We start from the raw sequence: 17,950 nt of genomic DNA, 5'->3' as shown, positions 1-17,950 counted from the left end.
TCTGGCTAACCAACTACTGCAGAGAGGTGTGCATGAAATCCGAGAGATCAGACAGTTTCACTTCACTGGCTGGCCGGATCATGGGGTCCCCTACCATGCCACCGGCCTGCTGGGATTCGTGCGGCAAGTCAAGTCCAAGAGCCCGCCCAGTGCAGGCCCACTGGTGGTGCACTGCAGGTAAGCAGAGCTCCAGAGCCTCTTGAAGGAAACGCAGTGGGTGATGGGTGCAGGGCCACCTTTGGGGATGATGAGTATGTTTTAGAACTTCAGAGGGGTGATGGTTGCACAATATTTTGGGAGCACTAAATGCCACTGGAGTGTACCTTTTAACAGGTTTAATTTTATATTATGTAAATTTCACCTCGATAAAAAATTTAAAAAGCAGCAGCAGCAGTGTGGTCCTTCTTCCTCCACTGACAGACCCCCCTTTTCATTCAGTGCTGGTGCAGGGAGGACTGGCTGTTTCATCGTCATTGATATCATGTTGGACATGGCCGAAAGGGAAGGGGTCGTAGACATCTACAACTGCGTCAGGGAGCTGCGGTCACGGAGGGTGAACATGGTGCAAACAGAGGTACTCCCACTTATCACCTAGCCTGGGGCCTTGGTCCCTGGGCTCCCTCCTACATCTCCCCATTTCAGGGCCAAGGGCACAAGGAATCCAAGCAATTATCTGTTCAAGTGATCTACCTGGCATTCCCTGTTCCTTCCCTCCCTCCCTCCCTTCCTCCTTTTTGTTTTTCCTCTCATAAACAAACCAAACAGACCCAGGAGTTTTCCAGGTAACAGAATCAAGAGCCCAAATTTGCACACTTTTCTGTATTAAGGGACCCAAAAAAGTCTCTGTTAAGTGCTCAGACTTTCAATACCATTTCCTTTTATTATCTCTTTTAAACTAGCTGGTAACCAGAGCAAGACCGCTCCTGAGAATAGTGGCTGAAGGGTTATCTCTGTGCACTTTGTTCTTCTCCCAGGGTCCTGGGAAGAACAGAAGCCTCCTGACCCTAAAAATTCTGCCCGGTGTCTGGCGTCCTGGGGATTTGCCCATTTTGTGAAGTACTGTATACTAACTAGTAACTCTGTAAGTGGAAATTCAAGGTATATCGGGAATTTCCATTTTTTCAGAAGCGATATTACATCCTGCTCTTAGGACATTCGTATTTTTACTCATATTTGATTGTTTTAAGTAGGCATCACACCGACCACCTGGAAAATGATTCATGAAGTGAAGTGAAGAAGAAGTAAGAATCCCTTACATTTAGATGGTGCATTAAGTTTATGAAAGCCTCTGGGAAACCTAATCCCATTTTTTTAGCTAACATAAAAATAACAGAAACTTTAAATGCTGCTTTCATGGGTTCTTTTCCTTAGAAAGGGGATACTGTGTTTGAAAGATAATAATCGTAATAATTTATCTTTTAATGTACTTTATAGTCAATCAAATGTTGCCACTCACATTTCTCACTTGGATCTTCCGTTTTCAGGTGTTGTTTACTGGTAGTGTGCTGTTTTTGGGAATCAATCTGTTGGACAAGAGGTTGTTGAAAAAAATAATTAAAGGTCATATTTACGTATAGAAAAAACCGAATTAACTGTAATAAGAGGCTTTTTAAACTTCCCATATAACTAAAGATTAATAATAAATATGATAAGACTCTACCAATGAATTTTAAGAAAAGTCAGTGCCAAATCAGAATTAGAGGCCCCATGTTTACACTGTGAACTCATTGAAGATATATATGAGAACAGCTCTCTGTACTTCTAAGAGGTTTCATAATCATATTAACTTTTATGTTCTGAAATAAGAACTTCTAAGTACTTTTACGTTTTGAATTAAGAACTTCCAGACTTCTTGTCTTCACAGCAATGCCAAGTTTTTCTGAACCTTCTTTGCACTATTATTTTGACCAGCAAATCCTACCATAGATAAAATTCTGCTCATTCCTCATGTGAAATACTGAGTTCCAAGTGAGTAGGATCAGAATGACAGAGGTCTTCAGCCACAGTTTTCATGGTGCTGCAGTGCGTGTGGTGGTTTGTATTGGGTCCGATTGGTTTTAATCAATCTGTATAATATTTGGCATTGCACCCCAGTCTCCTAGTACTTGAGCCCTTGGACCGTGTTTCTCTCTGGAGGAACTGTCTCCACTCTCGTGATGATGTGAGGCTAAAATTGATACCGTCTTTCCTCCTTCTCTGGTTCTCTAAAGTTAGTAACTCGTTCCATCTCCTTCTCCAGGAGCAGTATGTGTTTATCCATGATGCGATCCTGGAAGCCTGTCTTTGTGGGGACACCTCTGTGCCTGCTTCCCAAGTTAGGTCTCTGTATTATGACATGAACAAACTGGATCCACAGACAAACTCAAGCCAGATTAAAGAGGAATTCCGGGTAAGTGATGCCTAAGGGAGGGGCACTGCACGATGACTTGCTCCTCAAGAAGGATTTCAAGGTCAGCACCTGAGTGAGCCCTTGAATCACAAGGTTCCTTGGCCTCCATAGCACTGTTGGTATTCAGGGCTGGGTAACTCTTGTTGGCATGTGCTGTTCTGTAGGATGTTTAGCAGCAAGCCAGAGCTCTACCCAGGAGACGTCTATGGTATCACCACCACACAAAAATGTGTGTAGACATTGCCAGGTGTCCCCCTGGGGGACAGAAATACTTGGTTGAGAACCACTGGTCTAACAACCATTTCCACCCCTTCCCTCTGAAGGCAGACACGGACTAGTCCCCAACACCGTGGCTCCTTGTCCACAGCATAACCATGGCACAGTTACACCATGGAAGTGTGTGTTCAGACTTTCCAACCAAGAGCTCTCCATTGTATTCCTCACATATGCATTTTGTCCAGATGTACCTGAGTCAAGGCCAGACTCTTCCCCCACCTCTGACCTCCCAAATCCCCAGGTGCCTCACTCCACTGGGACTTGAGGGCTCTTAATTCTAGGGACCCACAGTGGCCCTTATGCCTCTGCCTCTGGCCCCTGTGTCTGATGGGCACTGTCAGTGGACGAAATCCAAGGAGCAAAAGAAAGAAAACTCGAACTGTGGAGGGTTGGGGAGAGGAGGGGAAGGGACCATCTTGCAGTCAGCCACAGGAAGTTTGCATCTTTCCAAAACTGCACGTGAGAGGAGTCCGCTGCCAAGCCTTCTTGTCCTCATGTTCCTTTCTTTTCTCACACAGACCCTAAACATGGTGACACCAACGCTGCGAGTAGAGGACTGCAGCATCGCACTGTTGCCCCGGAACCATGAGAAAAACCGGTGCATGGACATCCTGCCCCCAGACCGCTGCCTGCCCTTCCTCATCACCATTGATGGGGAGAGCAGCAACTACATCAATGCTGCCCTCATGGACGTGAGTGCCCTGCTTCCCGCACGGGTCCGAGGCTGGGGTGTCTGGGGAGACTGCAGAACAGGCGTGGGTCTTCCCCCCTTCTGCTCACCAGCCCTTTTGTTTTTTAAGACACAAACTTTTTTTTTCTGACAAAAAATTAGATTTCAGATTCCACGTATGTTTTTGTGTCAGGGCTGATATCCTTCGTTTCTCAGAGACCACCAGGCCAGGAGTATCCGTAAATGCAACATGGCACAGTTGCCCTCTGAGAGCTGAGACTTTTAACCTGCTGGCTGGGGAACAGGGGACACCATGGCAGGAAAATGGGTTAATAGGTTTGCAGCATTATTTTAGTTCATTTTCCTGTAATTTAGCCTGTAGTTAACGTAGGGGAAAGTTCAACTCATTACTTCCTGCCAGTCTGTTTTCTTGTTGCTATTCAGTTGATGCAAAGAGTGAATGGGTATGTTCTGTGCTAACACGGAAATTTTAATTCTGTTGGTGTCATATCATAAAAGGTACCTGAACTTTTTCGAAGCTCTTCAGAGCTGTAAAAAAAAAGTACATGTATTCTTTATGGCAGAAATAAGAACACTGTCACACATACAAATTGCTAGCAAACAAGTTTTAGAAAAAGCAGAACTTTTAATTGTGTGTAATTTTAAAAGTAAAGTTAAATTTTCTCCATCAAGATAATTATGTATAGATTCGATATTGCCTCTCTACCAGAAATATTTTAAAAATTGATAAGAGATACTAATTAAGTTTTCTTGGTATCAAAGTAAGACTTTTATCACTATTATTCTGCAGAGAGGTTTATATTTAGTCTATGTTGGTGCTGACAATGGTGACAGAATTCAACAGCTGTTAAACATGTTCAGTGTTTTGTGCCACAAGCTTCCTTCTGCATGAAATAACTTAGCTTCTTCTCTTCCCATTTTCCTGAGTATATTTGGAGCATTCTTGTTTGTGTTTGCAGAGCTATAAACAGCCTTCAGCTTTTATAGTCACCCAGCATCCTTTGCCAAACACAGTGAAAGACTTTTGGAGACTGGTCCTGGATTATCACTGCACATCCGTAGTTATGCTAAATGATGTGGATCCTGCCCAGGTGAGACCCGGACTTCTTACAGTCAGAACTAGTGCCAGGGGGTCAAGTTTGTTTTTACACTGAGTTTGTTTGCACCTGAGAAGTGCAGGCCCTAGTGCCAGATCTCAAGTGCCAGTTGAAGTTGAGAACTGGGGATGCTGAACACAACAGTGAAAAATCAGGCGGAATTAGGGGTTAGAAAGTCAGTTGAAACCAGAAATACAGGCTGAAATCATAGATGGTTGAGGTGACAGGGCAAGACACGGCCAGAAGTTGAGCTGTTCCTAAGAGATAGAAATACTCACTGGAGGTTGACAAGGTCGCAGACCGAGTTGGAGCTCAGCAGGAACCTGAACATCGCAGAGCCAAAGCAGAACGAGCAAACCAGAGGACAGTGGAGAAGGGAAGATAGCGTTTGACCCAGCCCAGATCCCATTCCTGGAGTGACTGTGTGCTTCCTGGCACAGCTCACCGGGAGCCTACAGGTAGAAATCGTCATGCAGGGCAGGTAGAGATCGTCATGCAGGGTGACAGTGTCGGGGTGACAGCGGAGACAGGCAAGCAATTTTAAGGCACAGCAATTAGTTTTCTCAATGCTTTAGTAAAGATATTAAAAAGAAATAATACTGGGACTTGGAGATAAGAGAAGTTTGGAATGATAAATGGGGCTTTTGCATGGTTACTCTTAAACATTAAAGAGAAAGAATTGGACAGTGATGACTCAATGTTAGTAATGGAGTTGGACACATTTTCTTGAAGCAGGTTGTCAGGCAAGCATTAGCGCAGTGGCCCTTTAGGAGATGAATTTATTGCTTTGGGATGTGCCTATACCAATCATAGACAACCACCATGACAGTAGGCATTATGGGAAGTTTGACCTTAGCGTGTTTGAAGAAAAAACTTGTTCTGGAACTGAATTAATTTCCTGTCCAGTAGACACAAATTCTTTTTCTTAAAAAAAAAAAAATATCTGAAGCATTTCGGCATCCCAACTGGACATGATGGCAAGATTTTTCCTTCCTACAATCTGTTTTCTTGCCGTCATCCAACCATAAATGGCATGGACATTCAATTCAGTTCTATAAGGTTTTTAATTATGTCTGAGGCACTGCATTATATTGTCAAAGCTCTTGCCTGAAAGCTGGTTAATGAAATAGTAATGATAATCTTTGTTCTTATCCAGTCCTTTTGGCTTAAGAAGCTTAAATATTTTAAAACTCTTCCCCATTGATGCTCTGAGAAGGTTAGCTTACAGTCATTTATAAAGACAAGCAGACACCATGGCTTGGGAAGCTTCAAAGACCCAACTCAAAATAGAACCAAGGATCCTGATTTTCTAACTTACAGTGGCACGGCTGAAATTTCACTAATTCTAGAGTCTTAAGTCGCAGACACTTATAGAATAAGGGACTTCTTCCTTATTTAGAATCATTATGGTTTTTTTCTTAATGTGAATCCTGAAATGTGGAGATATTTTTGTTCATATTAGTGAACAAGACATCAGTGATTCTAGTGCATTCTTTTTGAAAAACTGCATTGGAATTCTAAAGCCGCATTCTAAACCCGAACTATCTGGACTCAAACCAAGCCTTGGCTGGCTCATGGGTAGGAGAGACAAAAAGACTCCAGTTCTATTCAGCAGACAGAGCTGATTTTCAGAGTGAGAGAAAAGAGGCTCCTGGGATTCAGTCTTTTAGCGAACACTAAACTGAGCATTTGAATGTAAAGGCTTTGCAGTTCTACAAGAATAGCACTCAACTATTTTAAGTATTTATAGGTCCGGTTCACGGACGTGTTATGCACCATTTAAGCCATTTTCTACATGGTTTACTTGGGCAGAGCATAGAATGCAATGTGCCAAGAGGCAAGCGCAACCCACGTCACTCATATTTCTTTGGTGTAAGTGGCAAGCTTTTGGTCAGGAGCTTGAACTGAGAAAGCAAGCAGAAAGCAGAGTAAGCTCAGGCAGTAGAAAAATGGGCAGAATGGTTCAGATGTACATGTTACAGCTTTTATTAACATCTCGGCTTCCCATCATAATGCCTATTAATTTCTACAGTGGGTACCCTTTGGGCATCAAAAAGAACATAAACATCACATGCTATTATTTGACAAGGCAGTTTTATAACTTGTCACCAGGAAGTGCTGGTGAGGAAGGAAATATTTCATGGAAGCATTATTTAAAAATAAATAAATGTAATTTTTAAAATACTGTCAGCCTAGCTAACATAAAAGGCACCCTTGGTTACCCTACTTTCATTGTTACTTATAAAATCCCAACCTTAACTGTTCTGTGATGGAGAGAGAGATACTGCTGTTTTGGTTGGCCCAGTGCTAACTGAAAACTATCCTGCAATCTTGGGTATAAATCAACCTTAGCAACCTTTGACAATGAGATTTTAGATCCTTTGGAAAACAGAAGTCATCTAGAAATTCAGCCAGTGGATCCTCCTTTTCTAACACATCATTCTGCATAAAATTAGGTGATTGTTTTCCTCTGCTCTTGGCCCAGGATAGAAACAGGTTGTATAATAAAGTAGTTCTCCCCTTGCCTTTCCATAGGCCACCTGTCCCTCAGCTAAATCAGAAAGATAAAAGTTAGATGCGGCCAGGCGCAGTGGCTCACACCGGTAATCCCAGCACTTTGGGAGGCCGAGGCGGGTGGATCATGAGGTCAAGAGATCGAGACCATCCTGGCCAACATGGTGAAACCCCCTCTCCACTAAAAATACAAAAATTAGCCGGGTGTGGTGGCGCATGCCTGTAGTCCCAACTACTCAGGAGGCCGAGGCAAAAGAATCACTTGAACCCGGGGGGCGGAGGTTGTGGTGAGCTGAGATCACACCACTGCACTCCAACCTGGCGAGAGAATGAGCTTCTGTCTCAAAAAAAAAAAAAAAAAAAAAAGGTAGATGCTACTCAAAAAAAGTTATAGGAATAACAAGTCCCAAAGGAAGTGTAATTTCAAACTTTAAATGCCTGTTAAGGTTTCGGGGCTTTGAGAAGGGTTTTTGAAGAAAAAAATCTTAGCAGTTCTTCCTTCCTGACTGTTTCCAAGGGTAGGAATTTTGTGGGGTGCTGGCTAATAAGCACCTTCATAAGCCACCATGCCCAGCACCACTCCTACTGCCCTGAGTTGTGCATTTACATTCATGCAAAAGTTCTAGTTACTCAGTATCAACAATACCTAGAGTTTGAGGCTCTAGGAAATTGCTTTTTTAATTAGGCCACTTCCAGGCAAAACAGCAAAGCATTTATTCTTATTACAGCAGATTTACTAGATCTGAGCTGCAAGCGTTTGGACTGGAACATAAAAATGCAACCCAACAATGTTATCAGTTCCAAACCTTGTCACAAAATAGCCTTATTCCCAATAGTGGTTATAAATCCACATGCAATCCTAGCCAGCAGAGCGTGGAGATCTGGGCATTAAGAGTTGTATAGCCATCTTGAGTACCTTACATCCTGGGGTGGCACCTAGTGCCTCTCCCCGGGGCCTGATGAGAGTTCCCTTCACCATGCAAAAGGGGACATTGCGACTGCCATCCACATGACCTCGTTGGAAAGCAGAATTACTCGTGGCTAAAAGGTGCTTTCTGAGAAAATGAAGGAAAAAGTCCCAGGAAAAGGACAGGTGGAGTTGAGGAATCAGCCAGCAAGGAAGTCCAAAAGCCTACATTGCTGGGAGGAAAAGAGAAAGAAAAGAAAACAAAGGGAGTCAGTGAAATCTTCGGAATTCCTGAATGATGTCTCCAAACACAGCATCCCACATCCGTAATCCCAGCAATTTGGGAGGCCAAGGCAGGAGGATCACTGGAGAAGAGGGCTTCAAGACCAGCCTGGGCAACATAGCGAGATCCCTGTGTCTCCAAAAATACAAAAATTAGCCAGGCATGGTAGCACACACCTGTGGCCCCAGCTACTTGAGAGGTTTAGGTGCAAGGGTTGCTTGAGCCCAGGAGCTCAAGGCTGCAGTGAGCCATGATCACACCACTGCACTCTAGCTGGGGAGACAGAGCAAGACCCTGTCTCTTAAAAAAAAAAGGATTACTGAATGTCAGTACTAACCTTATCCAAACTGTTAGGAGTAAATTTCCTCTTATAACTAACCTTGTGTTTATATGTTTTGAATTCAGTTGTGTCCACAGTACTGGCCAGAAAACGGAGTACACAGACACGGCCCCATCCAGGTGGAATTTGTCTCTGCTGACCTGGAAGAGGATATCATCAGCAGGATATTCCGCATTTACAATGCCGCCAGAGTAAGAGATGGGCCTGTCATGCCTGTGATTATGGTTTCGTTTATTTTCTCACTCACTGAATATTTGGAGCACTCACTCTATGTCAGTCACTGTTCCAGGAGTTTGGAGTATGTCAGTGAACCAAAAAAACATAGATTCCTGACCTTATGGAGCTTACATTCTAATGGGAGCAGTATTTAGAAAGTAATGATACTTATTAAAGCACGGCAAGGCAGATTTTATTCAAGACCATCACGATAGGTGCAGGGACCCCTGTCACAGGACCTTGCAGTGGGTGAGAGAGAATGGGCTCAACTCCGAGTGTGGCATGGGCAGGCAGGAATTTATAGCCAGCAGGCAGGGTGGGGGTCAGTGGATGGAAAATTACTAAGGGGAGGCATGAAGAGTAAGGGGGGTTCTGGCTAAACTGACTTAACAGGATTCTGGCTGAAGGCAGGCCAGGTGACCAGACATCCGAGGAACCTGATCAGATATCAAACATGGTCAGGTATTAAGGGTGGGTGGTTCTTGCCCACGGTGACTTAGCAGAAATTGCTAAAACTGGATTTTACAAGGAAGTTCATGGATAGGCCTAGGAGAAGGTTCAGGAGCCTGACGAAAGTTTGGTCAAGCAAAGAATTATTGTCAGAAATCAGACAATAAATAACAGATACAATAATAGATGTAGTAAGTTAGGAAGTGACAAATTCTACGGGAAAAGAAGTAGGGGGGTTAGAAAGTGCTAGGGCCTTGCAGTGGGGAGCAAGCTCTGTTGTAAGCATGTGTGCCCTGTGAGCCAAGACGGAGGAGTCCAGGGAGCACCGAGGCTCTCTGGGGAGGCAGCTTTCCAGGCAGAAGGAAGGGTCAGTGCAGAGGCCCCAAGGCAGGGCCTTGCATGTGAGTGCCAGGACAGCAAGGAGGCGGCATGGCCCAGGCTCAGTGAGCAGAGGCAAGAGTAGCTGATGGGGAGTGAGCAGTTCACCTGGAAGGACAGTGGCTTGGGGGCCCCGGCTGGAAGGGCCTGGCAGTCACTGTCAGCATTTGGACTTTTGCTTTGAAGGAAATAAGGAGCCATTACAGAGTTTTGAGTGCAAAAATCCAATGGTGTAATTTACATTTTAAAAGGAGCACTCTGGCACCTGTGTTGAGAATAGACTGGAGGAGAGAGGCATCAGGAGGCTGTTGGGATAATCCCCGTGAGAAATGACAGTGATAGGAGAGGAGATCATGGTGAGACGGGAGAGAGCAGGAGTGGAGGTCATGAGAAGGGGGAGGTTCTGATATTTTCTGAAGGAAGAGCCAGCACAATCCTGGGGAATGGAGTGGGCTCTCACGGTTCCTGTCCTGAGAGCTAGCATGATGGAACGGACACTGACTGAGTTGTTGTCCAGGCTGCCCGTGTAACCGGATTGTTTGGGGGTGGGGGGCATTGTGGAGAGAGGATCAGAAGCTCAATTGTAGACATACTAGGTTTGGGATGACTTTTAGGCCCCTAAGTGGGAATATCAGGTGGGCCTTTGAAAATATAAGGGTGAAATTCAAGAGAGATGGCTGAACCAGATATATGAGTTTATGACTTATTGGGATACTGGTAATATCTAAAGCCATGAGCCTGAATGAAATCAAATGAGAGGAAGAGGAAGGGCCCCAGGGATTGAGCCTGGGGGCTTCTGTCAGCAAGAGTCTGGGAGAAGGGGAGACTGAGGCAGAGAGAGAAGGAGGGACTGCTGTGGGAGAAGGACCAGCCAGTGAGGAAAGCGTGTTGACAAGAAGAGAGTGTCACCCATGTCAGATACTGCTGAAGGCCACAGAAAATACAGTCCAAGTGATTTAGCCGTGGCCAGATTAAAGCTGTTTTCATGTTTCTACCATAAGCTAAGTAACACTTTTTTGAATTCTGCAATTCTATTTCACTATGACTAAGGATTAATTAACTGTTGCTATCTTAGCAAGATTCAACATCAATAAGCAAAACCATATTATGCTCACAGGAAGCAGTGTTCTCTATCTTCACACTGAGCTCAGAGACATCTCCAGGTTATAAATTATTCATTACCTGTAATTTACCTGTAATTGAAGTTATTTTACCACTTAACATGACAATGTGGTCAGTGCTTATGCTGTGTTATTTTTCTCTTGGCTTTTGCAGAATGGGAAGCATTCTGCCTCACTGGCCTGTCATTTGTCTGGCCTGTCATTTAAAACCCCTGGTTGTTTTTAACTGCTCGAGATTAAAAACCATAACTCTTCAGGCCAGCAGAAGCCATGCTGGTAATTTGTAGGCAGGACTCGCCTTTAATAATGGGAAGATCAAGTAAGTGGAATCAGCCCACTGGAATTCATTAAATAATGCCTGTTTTCTTTCCACTCCCCGATTGTTGCCTGGTTCTTTGTAGCCCCAAGATGGATATCGGATGGTGCAGCAATTCCAGTTCCTGGGCTGGCCAATGTACAGGGACACACCAGTGTCTAAGCGCTCCTTCTTGAAGCTCATTCGCCAGGTGGACAAGTGGCAAGAGGAATACAATGGCGGGGAAGGCCGCACCGTTGTGCACTGCTTGTAAGTGCTTGACAGAGCTCTTCATTTCAGAACAGCCAGGCCCCACACTCACTCTCACCTCCTAGTTCTCTGTCTTTTGTTTCACTAGAAATGGAGAAGAAATAAGTAGGTCTAGGTGAAGGGGTGATCATGACACTCAGTGAGGGATTGGTTGGCTTTTCAGGAAACAGGTTATGCACATTCTGCATTTGGATGGTGTGCCGCTGTTGTACAAACAAGCACTGACCTTTTGATTAGGACCCCTGCCCCCACCGCCCACTGCCAAGAGAAAAAAAAAACACTGGCTCTTGAGAGCCAATTGTTAAGTTTTCAGGAATTTTCTGAGCTGGGTCTTCAACTGTTGGTAACTTGAATTCATCCATGGTAGAAGGATTTACGTCATGGAAATCAACAAATGCTACAACTCAGGGCTCCGTCCCACCAGCCAAAGGCCAGTTTACCATCACATTACTTGATTATTCAATTGGAAATCATGTCAGAGGTCTCAAAGGACCTGGAGTGTGTGTGTGTGTGTGTGTGTGTGTGTGTGTGTGTGTGTGTGCATGCTTTTTGGGAGAATGTGTATATTGGGAGGATTTGGTTACAGCCAGTGTCCCCAAAATTGGGCTTCCAGTCCAGCAGGTTTTGCAGGTGCTAAATGTGGGCACCCCTGCTACGCATAGCCCCCCAGCCTTACCTGCACATTGAGAATTATTTGGGGAGCTTTACATGAAAAAATAAAAATAAAAATAAAGCCCACACCTAGGCCACACCCCAACCAATTAACTCAAAATCTCTGGGAGTGGGGCCCAGACATGGGTGTTTTTTTAAAATGCTTAGGTGATTTCAATGTGTTGAGATAATAAGGTTGAGAGCCACTGAATGGAGAATGCCATGCTTCTCAAAGCACTTTCACCTGCATTTTCTCATTGGCAATGATATGTAGCTAATCAACCAGCTGGAATCGGCTTAATAGAACAGGCAATTAGAAAGTCATGGCAGATAAGGAAGATGCTTAGAGAATTTGGGGGAAATTTAAAGGATAAGCGAATGTCACTTTTCAGTGAAGTATCATTAGAAGTACACAATGAGATCTCTCTTAAATTGAAGGCAAAATAAAGTTTCACTCCCGGTAGATCAAGCCTAGTTAAAGTTGCAGACCTGGCTCAGGGCGTGGGTTACTCTCCAGTCAGTGCCCTTGTCTGATGCAATGCCACCTCCTACCCCGGGCCTGCAAAGTCTCCCTGGAAGCCCAGGACTCTGCCTGCCTCTCAACGATCAAAACACGATAGTGTCTCATCCTGCAGGAAACTGATATTCCTTTGGAAAGAGCCTTAAGAACCTACCCACAGTTGTCTTCAACCAGAAGTTCCAATCTTTTGTCCTCTAAAAAGCAGTTTATTAACCTCATCTTTCTCTAGTTGCTGTCATCCCCCCTTTCTTCTCATGGACCCAGTGCATTAAAAAATCTCTATCGGCCAGGCGCAGTAGCTCACGCCTGTAATCCCAGCACTTTGGGAGACCGAGGCAGGTGGATCACGAGGTCAGGAGATCGAGACCCTCCTGGCTAACACGGTGAAACCCCGTCTCTACTAAAAATACAAAAAATTAGCCAGGCATGGTGGTGGGCGCCTGTAGTCCCAGCTACTTGGGAGGCTGAGGCTGAAGCAGGAGAATGGCATGAACCCGGGAGGCGGAGCTTGCAGTGAGCCGAGATGGCGCCACTGCACTCCAGCCTGGGGGACAGAGCGAGACTCCATCTCAAAAAAAAGAAAAAAAAAATCTCTATCAAGAAAATGACAAAAAGAATTCATTAGCAGTCCACATCCCTATTTTTATTTCTCTTCAATCCAGATCCAACCTCTGATCAGAACAAGAGGCTCACGCTGAGATGATACAATCCCAGCAAAGAATATTAACATTGTAGTTTGTTCGTATTAGATATATCAGATTTTTCTAAAATACTAAAAATAGTTTGCAGTTACCCCTGCCTGCATCTGGAGACCCCCAGCATCTGGAGCTAGATGTATAATGCGTCGCTCCCCCCGGGATTAGTAGCTTTCTAAAAAGGGCCAGTGCTTTAACCCACAGGACTAAGTTACTAGTGACTCAAAGAAGTTGAGGCACCAGGACAGGCCTAACAAGAAGACATAAAGACTTCTTAAATCACTGCACCTTGTCAACAACACACTTCCTAGAGGCAGCTGTGACCACAGAACTAACCAGTGACATTGCTGTTCCATGTAAAACCTAAAGCAATCAGCCGTTCTTCACAGTGGACGGTGGGAGGCATCCGTTGTTTCTTCTCTCCTGCCTGTGCAGCATCTCTTCCCATTTTCCACTGAGAGAACCTTGATTATTCTTTGGAATACTCCCCCCTCCCTAAAGCCCCGCCTCTGTTCATGTGGGGCTGTCTCTTGCTCTCTTAGCATCAAGGTGGGCATGAGACCTAGGCCTGGTGAGAATGTTTATTTTTGTTTACATTTATATATCTAAATCTAAGGCTTTTTTTAGCTATAAGAAACAAAGTTAGTTTACATTGGCATCCCCCAGTACTGGCCAGGAAAGAATCAAACTACTCCAGTGTTCCTCTTGGTGGTAAGAGCATGGCATTCAGGATAGTGTAGCGCCACCTAACGGCTGTGGGTGGAGAGTTCCCGGCTGAGACAAGACCTGCAGGTGCTTTGAAGTGAATGGTTCCTTGAGCCACAGATATTCAAAGTATGCAAATAGGGAGTGTTTTTCTTTATATGTGTCTCCCAGCTAATAAAGCTAGATTAAATGGATAGAATTAAGATTTCACCACTTTGCAACTCTTGATGAAAATAATAGATTAGACAGTGGTCTTCAACAGCTGCCGAAAGTATTAGGTGCAAAGCTGATAGGAAAAGCGGTGTAATGTTAATGCAAGGATAGAAAACAGCTAATCTTCTAATTGGCAGAAGAGGCAGTCCAGGGACAGATCCGTACCTCAGTGTCATCTGACTTATAACAAAGATGCCATTGCAACACAGCACTGCAGTGGGGGGGAAGACTGCCTGGACATGTTGGTCTCCCTCACTCCACGTACAGAATCCCTTCCAGATAGATGGTAGACCAAAAGGGGAAAGTAAAACAACAAGGCTTCTAGAAGAAAACATAGGAGAAAATCTTCACGACCACAGGTAGATTTGTTAAACAGGACACAGAACACTAGCCTTAAAAGAAACATTGACAAACTGGACTTTCATTAAAATTAAGCCCTACTCTTTGTCAAAAGACGTCAATAAGAGAGTGAAAAAGCAAGGCAGTGGGAGGAGAGTTTTATAATACATGTGTCTGACAAAGGACTCAGCCACAATGTCGAAGAACTGCTGTACTGCAAGCCAGTAGGAAAATGATAGACAACTCAATTTATTAAATGGGCAAAAAACTTGACAGGTACTTCACTGAAGACAAAAGATGTCCCAGCCCGGCGCAGTGGCTCACGCCTGTAATCCCAGCACTTTGGGAGGCTGAGGCGGGCGGATCACGAGATCAGGAGATCGAGACCATCCTGGCTAACACGGTGAAACCCCATCTCTACTAAAAATACAAAAAAATAGCCGGGCGCAGTGGCAGGCGCCTGTAGTCCCAGCTACTCGGGAGGCTGAGGCAGGAGAATGGCGTGAACCCAGGAGGCGGAGCTTGCAGTGAGCCAAGATCGTGCCACTGCACTCTAGCCTGGGCGACAGAGCAAGACTCCATCTCAAAAAGAAAATAATAATAATAATAATAATAAAGATGTCCCAAATAGCCAATGAGCATAGAAAAGTTACTCAACATTATTCGTTTTTAGGCAAATCCACATTCAAACCAGGATCACTTGCCACTGTGTACTCACCAGAATGGCTGAAATTTTAAAGACAGACAAATAAATGATAATCCCAAGTGTTAGTGAAGCTGTGGAGTAACTGGAACTCTTATACACTGTAGGAAGGACGTAAATACTGTACAAGCATTTGGAAACTGACAGCATTTACCAAAGCTAAACATATACGCAGTCTGAGGCTGAGCTCTTCTGTTCTTAGAGAAATGACTGCAGAAATGAATCATCTACCAAAAGATAAGCTTATCACAGGTTTACTCATAATATTTAAAAACTGGAAACAGCCCGAACATTCATCAGCTTTTGGATAAATTGTACAGTGGGTATTCATTCAGTGGAATAATTCTTAGCAATATAAAATAATAAACTACCAATATAACACCATGGGTGATTCTCACACAGACAACACAGAGTGAAATAAGCCAGTTTCAGAAGAAGACATAGTGTATGGTTCATTTACACAAAGCTGAAAAACAGGCAAAAGCAATAGATGATACTAGGCTTAAGAATGGATTCTCTTTGGTGATACTGATGGTATTGTTGAGGAAGGAACATGAGGGAGCCTCTTGGGGACTGAACGTGGTTGATCACGTTCAGATCATCTTGATCTGAATGGCGGTTACGTGGTGTATGCATTGGTAAAAATTGACTGAGCTGTCTACTTACGGTCTTTATTGTAGGTATATTATACTTTAGTTAAAAAACTGATTTGGAATTTCATAATGGGCTGATCAAGCTGATATCTGAACACGATGATCTCTCTTAAAACCATAAAACAAGGGACAACCAGATATTTTTGGCTTGCTTCCTAATGAAAGTATACTTTAAGTATCCTTGTATAAATAAATAAATCTTGAATTCTTATCAAGCCCTGGAACTACCTACCAATTTACAGGAAATACAGAGTTAGAAAGCAGCATATTAAATAATATCACAGAGATGTGATGAATGAGAAAAATCTAGGATGTGGGACTCTCTACAGGACAGAGATGAACTTGTTTCCTCAACAAATAAATTATCAAGAAAAAAGAGAGAGCAAAGAGGAACTCACAGAGTAAAATAAATTTGCAAGACATACCAACCAAATCCAATCTGTGGACTTTGCCTAGATGTGGATTTTTTAAAAAGCATCTGTAAGAAACAATCTTGGAGTGGATTTTTTTAAAAAGCAGCTGTAAGAAACAATCTGGGAAACTGGAACACTGACTAGAAATTTGATAATTTTAAAACAGTAATGTTATTATTTTAGGTATGATAGTTATACTGTGTACTGTGTTTAAAAATAAAAAGGTCCCATGGCCGGGCGCGGTGGTTCACGCCTGTAATCCCAGCACTTTGGGAGTCCGGGGCGGGCAGATCGCTAGGTCAGGAGATTGAGACTATCCTGGCTAACACGGTGAAACCCCATCTCTACTAAAAAAATACAAAAAAATTAGCCGGGCATGGTGGCAGGTGCCTGTAGTCCCAGCTACTCGGGAGGCTGAGGCAGGAGAATGGCGTGAACTCAGGAGGCGGAGCTTGCGGTGAGCCAAGATCGTGCCACTGCACTCTAGCCTGGGCGACAGAGCAAGACTCCATCTCAAAAAGAAAATAATAATAATAATAATAATAAAGATGTCCCAAATAGCCAATGAGCATAGAAAAGTTACTCAACATTATTCGTTTTTAGGCAAATCCACATTCAAACCAGGATCACTTGCCACTGTGTACTCACCAGAATGGCTGAAATTTTAAAGACAGACAAATAAATGATAATCCCAAGTGTTAGTGAAGCTGTGGAGTAACTGGAACTCTTATACACTGTAGGAAGGACGTAAATACTGTACAAGCGCCACTGCACTCCAGCCTGGGTGACAGAGTGAGACTCCATCTCAAAAAAAAAAAAAAAAAAAGGTCCCTTATCTCCTTGAGGAGAGAGTGACTGCAGAGTTGATGCAGGGATAGTGCGGGATGAGCCTGGACCATTATGTGGTTGCAGAGAGTAAAGAAATAAAAAAGGCTGGGGGCTTGTCAGAAAAGAACAAAAGAGCCAGCCTGACGGAGTTCCCACTGGCCAAAGCTGGAACAATGTGAACAAAATCAATATTAGTACCCTTGGATTTTAGCTGATAGAATAAAATTATTATGTATAAGCTCACACTGAAATAAACAAATCATAAAATAAATAAATAATAGGGAAGAAGAGACAGCTCTTTCTTAGTGTAGAATGTTGAAAGAGAGGGAAACAGGAAATCACCATTAGGCAAACACCACAGTGATAATTAATTGTTGCAGACAAGATCCACCAACGGATGCTCAAATCAGTGGGCGAGAAACAAAATATTTGCGTAGTCCCAAAATATCTTCCCCCCAGATATTTATTGACTGCAAAGAGAAAGATGATAACTTTATGGTGAGAAAATCTGGCAGACACCATCTTAACAAGTGAGCAAGTTAACATCACCAGTAATAAGACAGATGGACATCCTGAACCCCTGGGAGGAGGGAACATCCCCTCTCTGATTTTCTTACCGAAATGCACGGCCTTGTTTCCAGTCATGAGAAGACATCAGACAAACCCAAATGAAGGGATGGTCTACATGTTATAGTTTGTGATGACTTCTCAGATTGAGGCTGGGGACGACAGCTACTTTCTACTTCTGTGTTCTACATTCTTTATATTCTACAAATCACTGATCAGTGCTCTTCAAAAGTGTCAAGGTCAGGAAATACAAGGAAAGACTGAAGGAAATTAAGGAGACAGGACAACTACATGCACGAATGGATCCTGGACCAGAAAAAGGACATTCGTGGAGGAACTAGTGAGATGTGACTACAGTCTGTGGTTTAGTTAATAGTATTGTCCCAGCATCACGTTCTTGGTTTGCATAATGTGCTGTGGGCAAGTAAGGTGTTCA

At 43.7% G+C, this 17,950-nt stretch overlaps 1 protein-coding gene across 17 annotated transcripts in view; it reads left to right on the top strand.

Moving 5' to 3' along the window:
- Positions 1-17,950, top strand: part of PTPRM (protein tyrosine phosphatase receptor type M) — an 826,718-nt gene that overhangs the window by 795,524 nt on the left and 13,244 nt on the right. For all 17 annotated transcript variants that reach the window (XM_031003686.3, XM_031003684.3, XM_063699394.1 and 14 more), the window contains 7 exons: positions 23-177; positions 439-574; positions 2,240-2,389; positions 3,184-3,357; positions 4,316-4,447; positions 8,563-8,688; positions 11,064-11,227. In XM_031003686.3, the coding sequence (XP_030859546.1) occupies positions 23-177; positions 439-574; positions 2,240-2,389; positions 3,184-3,357; positions 4,316-4,447; positions 8,563-8,688; positions 11,064-11,227 (1,037 nt within the window). The remainder of the gene's footprint in view (positions 1-22; positions 178-438; positions 575-2,239; positions 2,390-3,183; positions 3,358-4,315; positions 4,448-8,562; positions 8,689-11,063; positions 11,228-17,950) is intronic.

The sequence above is a fragment of the Gorilla gorilla genome, chromosome 17 (genome assembly GCF_029281585.2).
Source record: "Gorilla gorilla gorilla isolate KB3781 chromosome 17, NHGRI_mGorGor1-v2.1_pri, whole genome shotgun sequence".
Taxonomy (NCBI): domain Eukaryota; kingdom Metazoa; phylum Chordata; class Mammalia; order Primates; family Hominidae; genus Gorilla; species Gorilla gorilla.
Note: the sequence above shows the minus strand (reverse complement) of the source record. Positions and strands in the feature narration are given on the sequence as shown.